Genomic DNA, 13,305 nt, shown 5'->3' with positions numbered 1-13,305 from the left:
TCTCTTGATCAAGGTGCTTCCTCTCTTGATCAAGGTGCTTCCTCTCTTCATCAAGATGCTTCCTCACTCCATTATGCAGCTGCTTCTTTTCTTCATCAATTCCTCTTCACCCTGGAGCTCCTCAGATTTATATCATTTTAATTGGATTTTTTGAAATCCACCTGCAGTAGGATAAAGGAGATGTAACTCACGACTAAGAACCTGGCCATATGCTCCATTCCAGGCCAAAACAGATTGCATAGCCACAAACAGATTGAAATACCAATCCTGTTGCTGCATGGGGCGTCCATATTCCATTTGGAAGACTTGCATCATCACATTTGGATCTGTAAGGACTTTGTCGTTGACAAAATTGGGCCTTGCAGGAGGAACTCCATTTGCTACAATGTATCTGGAAGCAAGAGGTTTGTTCATATCCAATGGATAGATTCCTGTTGCTTTAAAAGCATTTTCGATGTTTGTAGCTGTGCAAGACACACTACATGCATCAAGGAAGCTGCGAACCATGATATAGCGCAGTTCTCTGGCGTTCATACATAATTGATCACCATATGCCCTTGCTGATCGTACCGGATAGTCGCCATATCAAACAACTTCTTGAATTGGGCCTTCAAGGGAGAAAAAATCCCAACATCAAGAGGTTGTAAGATATGAGATGTATGGCCTGGGAGAACAAGAAGCTCGATATTGAAGGCGCTCAAGAGGCGAACGGCCAAGAAAGAGAGCCTGGATGGATGACCATCTACAATTAGGAGAAAAGGTACCTGGGCATCAAACACATTCATTTGAGACCTTTTCTCCTGTACTTTGCAGATGAACATGATACAGTATACCATAAAAAGGTATTTGTTCATCCATCCACTCTCGGAGCGAACAAAAAAGGCGTCCAGATCTTCCAATTCCGCATCAAGGGTCTTCTTTTGTGGAAGTATCACCATTGGCTTCATAGTTGTACCATCTGCAAAGATGGTACAGACCCCTGTGAGGCGTGCTGAACCGTTGGGTGGAAATTGAATACCCACACTTCAGCATGGACCCTTCTGATGGAGATAGACCCAACATGTATATGGATGAATATTAGGACATTAGGTATAGATGAACATATATAGGAATGAGGACCACCTTGGGTCAGCATCAGATATCGAATTTTAGAACCATCTAATTTTCATTCAATATTCTATAGGTGCAATGTATGTTTCCTATATATAAAGGTTTGATAATAGTTATGTCTCAATATAGATCTTTGGTCCAATTTATATTATGAATATCATCAATTTGTGTGTTTTTAACATTATATATTAGTATTGTGTTGATATAATGCTATATTATGTAGTGGTAGGTGTGTCTTGATATAATTATGTTATTGATCGGGATATGAGTACAAATGCAAGTTATCCCGGGGTGAGGTCAGGGCTATCGCGTCCTAATTCATAGGAAGGGTTATCATGCCTAGTATGTGTGTGCTGTGCTATCCGTTTGTCCATTGGATGGCACAGCACACACAATCACAAGACAAAACCTCGAAGCGAGGAACAGTTCTTGTAAGGATGTGGTAACTATATACCTATCCTTACAAGAACTTGTATAGTGGAGCAATGTTTCGAATTGCTCCACTTTTCCTCCCATCGAGGTTATCCCGAGGTGAAGTCATAGCAATGGGGCTTATATTGATGGTGCACCATTGCTATGACTTGCACCTTCGTATGGTACTATCCATTATGAATTTTGAAATAATTTTGCAATTGAAATAATCTTAAATTTAACAAAAAAGGCCGAGAAGGGGGTCCTTTCTCAAGGTCAGGGCCCCTTCTAGTCTTTCTGGTGTCGGAAGGAGTGGCTTTTGCCAGTATTGCCGCTCCTTCCGGCATCATCTTTGCATTTCGCAATTGTCGCGGCAAGTGCATTCTGGCACCACAGGTGCACTTGCCGCGACATATTGCGAGTGTCTGCTGCTCAGCCCCGGATTCGCAGCAGACACTTGCAATGCGAACCAAAGTTCGCCAGAAAGACCGGGAAGGGGGTCCTTTCTCAAGGTCAGGGCCCCCTTCTAGCCTTTCTAGAACTGTAATTTGACTTATTTTGCCGAATCTCAGGGAAAACCGTCCGTGATTTGAACGATCTCCTGAGATTCGGCAAATTTGATTGTAAGCCATGCCCTGGCCTTTGCTATGGCCAGAGCCTGTATTTGCATGTCTTTCAGGGCCGAGAAGAGAGGAGATCGTCAATGATGTGGACGATCTCCTCTCTTCTCGGCCCTGCGGATTGTATTTACAAGCTCTGGCCTCGGAAAAGGCCAGAGCTTCGTATGGACGTTCTCTCGGGACTGGATTCCTCTCCGGCCGCCCCGAATCAGGGCGGTCTTTGAGGAAGCCGGCCCCGAGGATTGTTTGCGAAGCTCTGGCTTTTCCTGAGGCCAGAGCTTGTGATTTTCGTTCAAAATCAAGTTCCTCTCGGATCAGGCCTAATGAGGACGACCGTCGAGGAACTTGGCTCTGAGGGGATGAATTGTTGGCTCTGGCCTCGATGAAGGCCAGAGTTTTGAATGGAATGTTTTGATGGGATGAGCCTATGAGCAGTAAGCTCGTCCCATCAAAACATTCGTTTAAAAATTGAATTAAAAATTATCGTATGCATTCAAAAATTAAAACAATTAATATGTATAATATTATTGTATAATAATAATAGAATAAAATATATATAAAATTATGTAAAATTTTCAAAAAATATTGGAAAATGGAATTTTGAAAGAAAAAATAAGAGTTTGTATATGAAAAATTGATATTAGAAAAAATCTAGATTAGTAGAGTTAGATTATTTAGAATTTAAATGAGAAATGAATTATGAAAAAGGAAGATTAGAAAGAATTGTATATTTATAATTTAATAAAATGAAGGAATCGAACTAAGGAGTTTACAATTACAATACAATAGGACAATATATTGTAATAAGGGTTTCGTTTTGCTAAAATTGTCACTTTTATAGCATATTTGTTTTCGGATGTTTTGCGAAACCAAAAAAAAACTATGATATACAATGTGTGTGTAAAGAAAATACTTTATTTACTAGTTAAAAAATCATTTGGTATTGATCAAGTTATTTTTTCTGGATAAGATATTATATGGATAATTGGATAGAAAATACAATTATATAATCTTGTACCTGGTTTAATTAAGCTAATTGTCATCAGAAACTTGTAATTTTTATGAATTTCAGATTTTCTTTTCATTACTGCTTTTCTTAATAGGTCAAGTTCTTATTTACGTTATAAAGTATGATATTTACAAATATCAAGTTATCGTGTTTTTTGAGAAATTATGAGAAACAAAGTAGTATATGTTGACGGGTTGTGTGACTTTTTTTGTAAACGTAAGAATTCATACGATATTGAACGATTTTGTATCATTTTTTTTAACATATGAATTAAAAAATGTATGATTCTTACGGTTTTTATTCTTACGTTTTTGAATAAATCAAGATTTAAAAAATTTTGTAAACGTAAGACATTTACACTCAGCCCATACATAACGAAATAAAAGAAGCTATATATAGATGATGTCAGATATTCCGCGATTAATTAAACATTGTTGAAAATAAAGATTGGAATCAATGGAGTCATGAATGAAAAATAAACTTTAAAAATAAATTGAAACTAATGATTATTTAAATTTATGAAATCAATTATTTGATTCATTCTTTCTTCAATAATTTCTATTCTTTTTGTTAAATCATCTATTTTCATTAATGAGGTGATTCTTGATTGAGGAATAGATTTCAAACTAATCACTCCTTTTATTTTTGAAATTTTGAATCCATCAACTTTAAACATTTTATTCAATTTACATGTTGTCAATTCTTCAAATAATTTTTTATTATTGGCATAATAGTCATTAAATTCTTCAACAGATGAAAAAATTTTTATTTCAGTAATTGGTTTAACAACGTTTATTTCTTCCTCCTCTGTTTCATTTATTTTTAAAATTGGTTTCATTTATCATTAAATAAAAATTAGAATATAAGTGATGAAATATATTTTTTAATTTTAATGAAATAATCAGAAATGGCGGCAGGATTCTTTAAAAAATTATGGGATGGAATTAAGAAAGCTGCGGGTTGGGTTTATAAAAAGGTTATTAAACCTGTTGCAAACTTTTTGGCACCAGTAGCGAAAACGGCAGGAACTATCATAGGTGGAGTATTAGGTACTAAAGCAGGTAATCCGGCAATGGGAGCACAAGCAGGTAACGCAATTGGTGGAATAGCTGAAGGAATACTTAAAATAATAGATAGTAAAAATAAATAAATATTATTTTTATCTTAGTATCGGTTGAAGTCTTTGATAAACTTTTTCTCCTTTATTTAATATTTCTCTTATTGGGGCGGCTTTTGGTGTTATTGATTCAGCAACGTCACTAATTGCTTCTTTATTCTTAAATATCCAATTTGCTCCCTTCTTCATTGTTTCCCAAACTTTATGCGCTCCTCTTTTTACTTTATCCCACAGTTTCTTAAATATACCTGCAGCCATAGTTGATTATTTCATTAAAATTAAAAATTCATTTTCATCTTTTAATTTTGATTTTTTATTTATTAATAAATGACGACTAACTATTTGGTGCCAAACACTAAACCGATTAATGGAAATGTATTTCATTCATTCGAAAAGATAAATGAAATATTCGCAAAGAATGACGGTAGAAGATATTATAGAGAACTTGAAAGTTCATGCTATGACTCTGATACTCCATATTTTGATGATAAACAAACTCATTTAAGAATTACAAATCCAGCTCATGATGTGAACCAATTAGGTGACACATATATTAAACGCAAAGTTAAAGCAACTCTAGTTTCAAATAAAGCTTTCACATGTGATGCCGCTTTTAAATGCATGCGTTTATTCGTTGGTTACAAATCATCAAATCAAAGCTTTAAACAATTAGAAGTAGAAACCGAAAGAGGTGATGCCGGTTATCTTCAGATGGATTGTGCCCGTGAATCTTTCGCATTTGCAACATATAAACCAAAATCAGAAAGGAAAGTTAAAAAGTTTGTTCATTCGTTATATAATAATGTTCAAAAATATGATAACTCAGTATGTGGTAAATATATTGACCCTTCAGAAGTTTTCAAGAAAGCAAATGAAGAAGTTGATATCACTTTTGATATGATTATTCCGGTAAATGATTTGTTAGCATTTCAGGCGTTCGATGATTATCCTAAATCATTTGGTGAAATCATTCTTAAATATTATGTTTTCAGGGATACTTTAGTATTTTGTCAGGTTGACCCGTTAAGAGTTGCTGATTTACAAAATTACGTTTATGAAAAGATAACTGATGAAAATTATGAAAGATTATGAATCATGTTTATAAATATGATCGCAAATTCCAACAAATCGGACTTCCTACCAAATTAATTACAAGCTTAGCCGCTACATCTGCTGACGCAACAGTTGATGACGTTATTATTTCATGCACAAAGATGGAAGTTTTAGAGGATAAATGCATTACACCAGGATACGGTTTAATTGAAGAATCAGTTAAAGCAATACCACGTTTATTCAGTAAGGAAGATCCATTCATGATTCCAGCTCAACATATTGACGTTCGTTCACTAAATGGAGGATGCATCACTCCTGAAGGTATTAGCTCAGATTTCTCATACGCTCTTCATAATGTTACAGATGTTGTGTTAACATTTCCGAAGAATGCAATGCAAAGAACAGTTTTAGAAAATCCAATGCTTCGAGGTCTTCAGGTCACTATAGATTCCAGAAACTTCCCCGATCAAGCGATGACCACAGTGGGCGACATATTCTTTACACGTATGCTTCAAGCTTCTGATTTAGATGGAGTGAATGAATGCACGAAGAATACGAGGACTCATTAACTAGACCACTGAATGATGATAATGGCACGCCATTAGCTAGAACATGGAAAGACCAAACTTCATTCTTATGCACTATTCCAGTTCAACGTGATGGAGCGGGTATATTCTTTGATGGATTAGAAACTTTCAACTCACAAGTTACAGTACAAGTGAAAGCTTATCCAATCATTCAGGGTGAAAATGACACTTACTGTTCAAAGTGACAAATCCTCCTCAGGTTTGGTTTACTAGGACTACGTATTGGACATGGACACCGGATGAAGGTTTGAAATATCATCCAACAGGTACACCACCACAGTATAGAAGTTCATATGATGAAATATTGATGAATAGAAATGTTTAAAATTATAAATTTATTTTTGATTAAATGGATTCAATTCTGAAGAATTAACAGATGTATATAATACATACGTAGATGATATGATTAATGAAGCATTGAGTGATAATAGAAATGCTCTATCTAAGGAAAAATTAATGAAAATTCCATATTCTGAATGTTACTTAAATTCAATCACTGCAGCAATTGGTAAACAAAATAAAGGTAAAACATTAACGATATTAAAACAAATTATCATTATTGCTAACACTTCCCCCCATTCACATGTGTTAATTTATATCAACCGTTCAGGTTCACCTTCAGATGATACATTTGAATCTTTAAAGCATTTAATCAAAATTCCAATTATTTATTTATCACAAGAAGAAGCAGAAGATTATTTAAAAAACTTTTTAATGTATAAAGAATTATATAATACAATCAAGAAGCAAGGATTAGAGGATAAAATTATTGATAAACAACGGGATGAATTATTTGAAACACTTTCTATTTCAAATTTTGATAGAGAATTTTTGCATTCACTCATTTTTCTAGATGATGCAGTGAAATCAAAACTAATAACAAATGAGAAATCATATTTTAATCAATTATTAACTCAATGTCGACACATTCAGTGTTCATTCTTATGGCTGTTCAATACTTCAAAGCATTAAGCACAAACATTAAATCAAATCTATCAACACTTTTCATTTTCAGTGGTTTTAGTCGTCAACAGTTGAACGTTATGCTTTATCAAGTGAATTTACCAATGAGCATTAATGAACTTTACACACAATATCAACAATTAGGTGAACATGGAAAAATAATAGTTGATTTAAATAAAAGGTTAAATTTGATTAACTTTTTATAATTAATTTTTATTTTTTATTTATAATTAAACATGACAGAAATAGCAAATCTTCTACAGGTTCCATTAAAACAAGGACAAACAAAAAGGGTGCATTATAATAGAACTATGAAAGTTCCAGATGGAATGAAAGAATTATTCATATTGTTGCTGGTCTTCAAAAAGATGTTAAACAAATGAGAAACGTTTTAACATTACCAGAAGCTCAAGCATATGCCAAACGTCATGGACCAAATTGGGAAGCACACGAAGCAGACATTACGGGTCCAAATGGAAAACCTGATGGTATAAATGAAGTTTTCGTTACTGATGGTCAAGGAAATATTAAAGTCATAAATGGTATAAATTAACATACTGATTATCCTAAACGTAAAGCATATAATGAACGTTATCCTATGCAATTTGATGAAAATGGAAAAGCTGTTAAACAATACATTGGAGAAGGTGAAAATGGTCCAATAATTCATACCATCTTATCCATATTCTTATTTCAATGAAGAATTAAATGCTGTTGAAGAGGGACCGGATGGATTACCACGATATGTTAATCAGTTTGATGGTCAATATGCAAATATTAGACCTGAAATTCCAGCTAAGAAATTCTTTAAAGTTGCTTTATTCGATCCAGTGTTCAATGAACAGAAAGAAGCAATGAAAGCAGAATTTAAACCAATTCAAGTGGCAAGAATTTCTTCATCTTCACTTTCAGAAGCGTTCAAGGAATTGATAAAGAAACCACTTTATTCTCAACAAGGTTATAACTTTGATTTAATTAAAGAAAGTGATAGACGTAAATTAGAAAAATCAGATGGTTTTAAGAATGCATGTAATGAAATGATTAAAGATATTGTAAATGATAAAATAAGACTGGAAGAAACTCAAAGCAATATCAATAACATAATTGGTGCAGTTACAAAGAAAGTATAAGCAAACAATGATGAACCTTGGGATATTACCGTAACAACTAAATAAAACTTTAAATATATTTTTCTTTTTTTTATTCAATTATAAATGAGAAGACGTTTCACAAGTCAAAAGAACACAAACGCAAAAGCAGAGATTACGGTTGGTTATAACGTAAATGATGATAAATCACGAATTATTCAAAATGTTAAAGTTAATGTTAGCCCTGAATTAACAAGGTCAGCAACTCAACCAAATTTATTAACTCGTGACTTACCGAAGAATGAGGAGAATGAAGACCCAATCATTTTATCTGAACCCGGTAAAGAACCTGTTGAAATTCCCACTTATCCAACATACCCCCCCACTCTGATAACCCATATAAAATAGACATTAATTCTGAATTAATGAAATTTACCGTGATATAATAATTAATAATTATGATTCAATAATAAATTTAATTGATCAATCTGGTTTAATTATTTTACCTTATGAATCATTAATTCACATTATCGCCATTCTTTGTGATGTTCAAGATTCAGACGTTAAGATTCAATTTTTCATAGATGATGAGGTTTCTTGCTGCGGAACAGTTGCAAAAATAAATCCTATAAAGGATATTAGCACAATTAAGATATCAAAGAACGGAACAACAACTGAACTTCATTTAACATATAATGATATTTATAATAAAATAGTTGATGAATATAAAATATCACTTGAAAAATTCTTTGTTAAGGCTATTTAATATTCAAGCATTAACATTATTGAATAATAATCCTTTGAATCATAATCGAATAATTGACCTTTCACCAGTTTCTATCGTTTGTTTTATTTCTTTTTGTTCCCCACTATCCGGATCGGTCATTGTAATTGTTTTTGTTATAGTATCAGCTTTATCTTTAACTTCAATCTTTTTTCCATCGGATATTTAAACCAAAATTCCAAAAATTCGATATTGTCAATCTTTCATATTTTAATCTATCAATTACATTTTAATACCATCTGAAAATCTTATGAAATGGTCATTATATGGGTTTGATTGAACTAAATTTGAATGAAGTGAAATATAACCCGATGATGAATATGACATTGACTCATATTTTCTGAAAACACTAAAATTTATAACATGAATGAATTTCTTATTCGTTGAATTTATGAATTCTTGAGGTAATCTTATTCTAGTTTTATTTATCACTGGAAAATAACGCTTTACCATATTTTTAATCGTAATAAAAATGTCAATTATCAATATTATTTCGAATAATAACTGTGAATTAAATTTAACAGTTAGCGGAATTTATAATGTTACTCTCGTTTCTGTGAGTGGTAAATTTAATCCCATTCTTTTAGACCTTCAGATTATATATCATTTATTAAAGATGACCATGAAAAAACGTATGATATGTATATAAATAATGTGATAGCAAATGGGATATTAACATGATTTTAAGTTATTTAAATGAATCATTTATCGTATGGTATGAAGAAAATTTTAAATCAAAACCTGATAAACTTTTTGAACTTGATGAAATAAATAACCTTATTAAATTCCGCTGAAAATTAAATTTTGTACTCCTCATCTTCGTTCATTGTTGGGGATATTAAATTTTGAAAAAGATGTTGGGGATGTTTTGTATTCTGACACTGGTTCCAATTTCATTTTAATCAAATGTGATAAAGTTAATACCCAATGAGATTTTCACATCAAACATTAGACCCTAACTCTTACCCATCAATACAAAACATTTTATCCATCAACTTAAACACATTTTCTTTATCATATCCGTTTCAATTATCCGGGAATTCATTTATTCTTCATTCAAAAGATTTATCAAATATTAAATTTAGAATAACTGACCTATTTGATTGTGATTTAGAATTCATGAATGAAATATTATGGCAATTTAAATAGAAAAAATAGTGATGAGATAACGGATTAAATATTTATTTTTAAATCATAATAAATGATTAAACAACAGCAACCACAACAACTTAAGGCACAAAGCACCCAGGTCCCTCAGACCATTACATACGCCATATATGCATATAATTCAAAGACGGCAGACAAACGCAAAGGTTGAAATATGGAGATTTGGAGATAGTATTGAAAAATGACCATTTCGAATTCGTTTGCAAGGTGGTGCAGTGATATCAAATATAAAAGAAATTTTATTTATGAATTCTAAAATTAAAGGTATAACGGATGATATAACATCAATTCCACCAGAAGAACAGAGATATTACGCATTAAATGCATTTCCTAAAGTTTTGAAGATTGGAAGATTTAATTTAAATGAGGAATTCAAGAAGTTTCCTAAACGACATAATGAAGAAAGCAGATAAGGATATGTTAACGAAAAAAGATAATGAAATTAAAGAAAGTGTTGAATGGTATCATGAATGGACACAAAGATTTTAAAAACTAAAGCCGATACAGGATGGGTTTTCAGGATGTTTAGACCTTAAAGCGGATAAGGAATATGTTGACGCTGAATTAAAGACTAAGTTAGAGAAGAAAGCAGATAAGGAATGTTTGCTGCTGCGTTAGAGAAGAAAGCGGATAAGGAATATGTTGACGCTGAATTAAAACAATCAGAGGTCTATTTTACTCCTCCATTTTTAAATTTATGAAATCATCAGATAAAACCTTTGATATAGATTCTTTTGAATGGATATGTTTCGATGGAGTGACCATGTATTTATTTTATACAGATGGAGTGCTTTATTATTTTAAAACAAATGATTTTAAAAACTATGAATCATTTACTCCATCTGTTTTGAATCCTGATACACGAAAGCAATCATTAATCCAATAATTTTATATGTTGAATATAATAACGGTAAATTTATGGGAATGATAACGGTTGAAGATGATTTTTGCCCTTGTATTCATTCGATTGTATCCAATGGTTCAAATGTAATTTAAATCAAGATGCTAAATTTTAAATATCCAAATAATCCTATTAGATGTGTTAATAATAATGGGTACTAATTTATGAAGTCAATCAAATTTTCATTAGTGAGGATGGGATAAATTATTATATGTTTAGTATGATGTCATCAGATTTGAAAATTAATTATACAAGTAAGTGGTATTACATTAACAACATGTATTTTATCCTACAAAATGATAAAATTTATAGATCATCTTCAATACACAAGGTCAATTTGAACAAATTTTTCAAGCTGATGGAGACATTGAAGCTTTATTTATGGATCAAATGTTTTATGTTCTCGTTTTCAGGTGAAATGGTCTATTCATATCCTGTAAGTTATAACAGACATATTTATTTATCACAGGATTTATCAAATTGGGAATTGGTTTATTCATTCACTCCAAAATTTACTCAAAATTATAGATTTACAAATTTATTTTATATTGATGGGTATTTCATTGCTTTAGGATGTGGTGATTTAGTAAATATCAGTAGTGATGGAAGAAACTGGTCTGAAATCACAAAATTTCAAGATGTTAGAAAAGCAATTTTCAAAAATAATACGTTAATATTGATAACAAGACCAGTTTTAAATACTCACCCAAATTCAATATTATATAATAAATTCAATATTCATAATGGATTAAATACAATTCTTGAGATGATTTACCCCATTGGTTCTATTTATACGTCAATGAACTCAACAAATCCTTCAAAAGTTTTAGGTTTTGGTGCGTGGGAACAGATTGTAGATAAATTCTTCTATTGTGCGAACTCTTCAAAGGAAACCGGTGGTTCAAAGAAAATTACTGAAGCAAACCTTCCACCGCACACTCATACAGGAACTACAAACACATCAGGTAATCATACACATTCATTAAGAGACCATCCATTATACAACTCAGAATATTATGCTGGCAATGACGTTTTATCTCCAGATTATAACCATTCGGCAAAAAAGACTTTTCGACCAACTGAACCAGGAGGAAATCATTCACATACTTTCACAACAAATCCAACAGGCTTGGGTAAAGATTATATGCCTCCATTTATGACTGTATTCGCATGGTACCGCATTTATTGAATGAACTAAATATATTTTATGTCTGTAATTAATTAGGTAATGAAGTAATGGATGAACTGCAGAAATAAATGTTTACGTTAATGTTTTTAGGTTATTCAATAATTAATTATTTTTGAAGAACTGAAGGGGTCACCAGGTCACCAGGTCACCAGGTAATTTAACTTCTCTGAAAAAATGAGACAACATGACATTTTGACAACACAGCAGGGGAAGGCAGTTATGACTTATTTTTGAAGAACTGAAGGGGTCACCAGGTCACCAGGTCACCAGGTAATTTAACTTCTCTGAAAAAATGAGACAACATGACATTTTGACAACACAGCAGGGGAAGGCAGTTATGACTTATTTTTGAAGAACTGAAGGGGTCACCAGGTCACCAGGTCACCAGGTAATTTAACTTCTCTGAAAAAATGTGACAACATGACATTTTGACAACATCATGGGTTATTCGATGCAGTCCAAAAAATAAAGTTAGTTTTAAAATTATTTTTATTTTTTTATTTTGTATGTAAGAACAGAAATGTCAGTCGAAGCAAAAACATTCACTAACAAATCTAATGGCGAAACATTCACAAAAGGCACTTATAATGGTATTGAAGTCTTACGTAGAGACAAGGATGGTTACATTAATGCAAACAAAGATGGCAAGAGAAGCAGGAAAGTTAAACCATTTAAACAGATTTCTCAATAGTGCTAAAATACAGGAAATTCTTGAGTTTTGGATGAACGAATACGGTGGAGCCAAAAGTGGCTCGACTCAAAAACAAGCATTTTATGAGCTTACTAAGGGTGTTATAAATGAATTCAAAGGTATTACATACATCCTGACCTCGTTCATTTTGTTGCTGAATGGTGCTCTGTAAAGTATGCATTTTATGTCAAAGATATTATGGACTCCATAGACAAGAAAGTTCATGAGAAATTAGATGAAGAAGAACTTGAAGATACAGTAGAGAATGCTAAACCTTTGTTTGAAGAAGAAGTTGGAAAAATGTGCGAAAAACAATTAGAACATGAACGTGAGTTATGTTATGGTTATAGAGATTCTCCATACGAACTAGACCAATGGGAACAAGAAAAATTTAAAGAGAGAATTTAGAGAATATGAACTCGCTAAGATAGCATTAGAAGCTGCAGAAAAGAAGTTAAAAGCTTGGGGTTGTTTTGTACAAAAATATTGTGAGTAAATGATTTAGGTTATTCAATAATTAATTATTTTTGAAGAACTGAAGGGGTCACCAGGTCACCAGGTCACCAGGTAATTTAACTTCTCTGAAAAAATGAGACAACATGACATTTTGACAAC

General features: G+C 32.2%; 2 protein-coding genes and 4 pseudogenes across 6 annotated transcripts, besides 1 other annotated feature; 4 read left to right on the top strand and 2 right to left on the bottom strand.

Moving 5' to 3' along the window:
- Positions 1-132: 132 nt before the first annotated feature.
- TVAGG3_0881070 lies at positions 133-947 on the bottom strand (annotated as a pseudogene). Its single transcript has one exon. A coding segment is annotated over exon 1 (815 nt).
- Positions 948-4,309: 3,362 nt separating this feature from the next.
- On the bottom strand, positions 4,310-4,525 carry TVAGG3_0881060 (uncharacterized protein; the record flags this gene model as incomplete). Its single annotated transcript, XM_051250440.1, has 1 exon — positions 4,310-4,525. The coding sequence occupies one exon, from the start codon at positions 4,523-4,525 to the stop codon at positions 4,310-4,312; it is 216 nt and encodes a 71-aa protein (XP_051085915.1).
- Positions 4,526-4,594: 69 nt separating this feature from the next.
- On the top strand, positions 4,595-5,747 carry TVAGG3_0881050 (annotated as a pseudogene). Its single transcript has one exon. A coding segment is annotated over exon 1 (1,153 nt).
- Positions 5,748-6,369: 622 nt separating this feature from the next.
- Positions 6,370-13,305: part of a mobile genetic element that runs on past the window's edge.
- TVAGG3_0881040 lies at positions 8,085-8,724 on the top strand (annotated as a pseudogene). Its single transcript has one exon. A coding segment is annotated over exon 1 (640 nt).
- TVAGG3_0881030 (keratin-associated protein family) lies at positions 11,610-11,999 on the top strand (the record flags this gene model as incomplete). The annotated part of the gene is made up of 1 exon (XM_051250439.1): positions 11,610-11,999. The coding sequence occupies one exon, from the start codon at positions 11,610-11,612 to the stop codon at positions 11,997-11,999; it is 390 nt and encodes a 129-aa protein (XP_051085914.1).
- On the top strand, positions 12,520-13,186 carry TVAGG3_0881020 (annotated as a pseudogene). Its single transcript has one exon. A coding segment is annotated over exon 1 (667 nt).

Source organism: Trichomonas vaginalis, chromosome VI, assembly GCF_026262505.1.
Source record: "Trichomonas vaginalis G3 chromosome VI, whole genome shotgun sequence".
In the NCBI taxonomy this organism is placed as follows: domain Eukaryota; phylum Parabasalia; order Trichomonadida; family Trichomonadidae; genus Trichomonas; species Trichomonas vaginalis.
The sequence above is the reverse complement of the archived record's forward strand: the minus strand, read 5'-3'. Positions and strand labels throughout refer to the sequence as shown.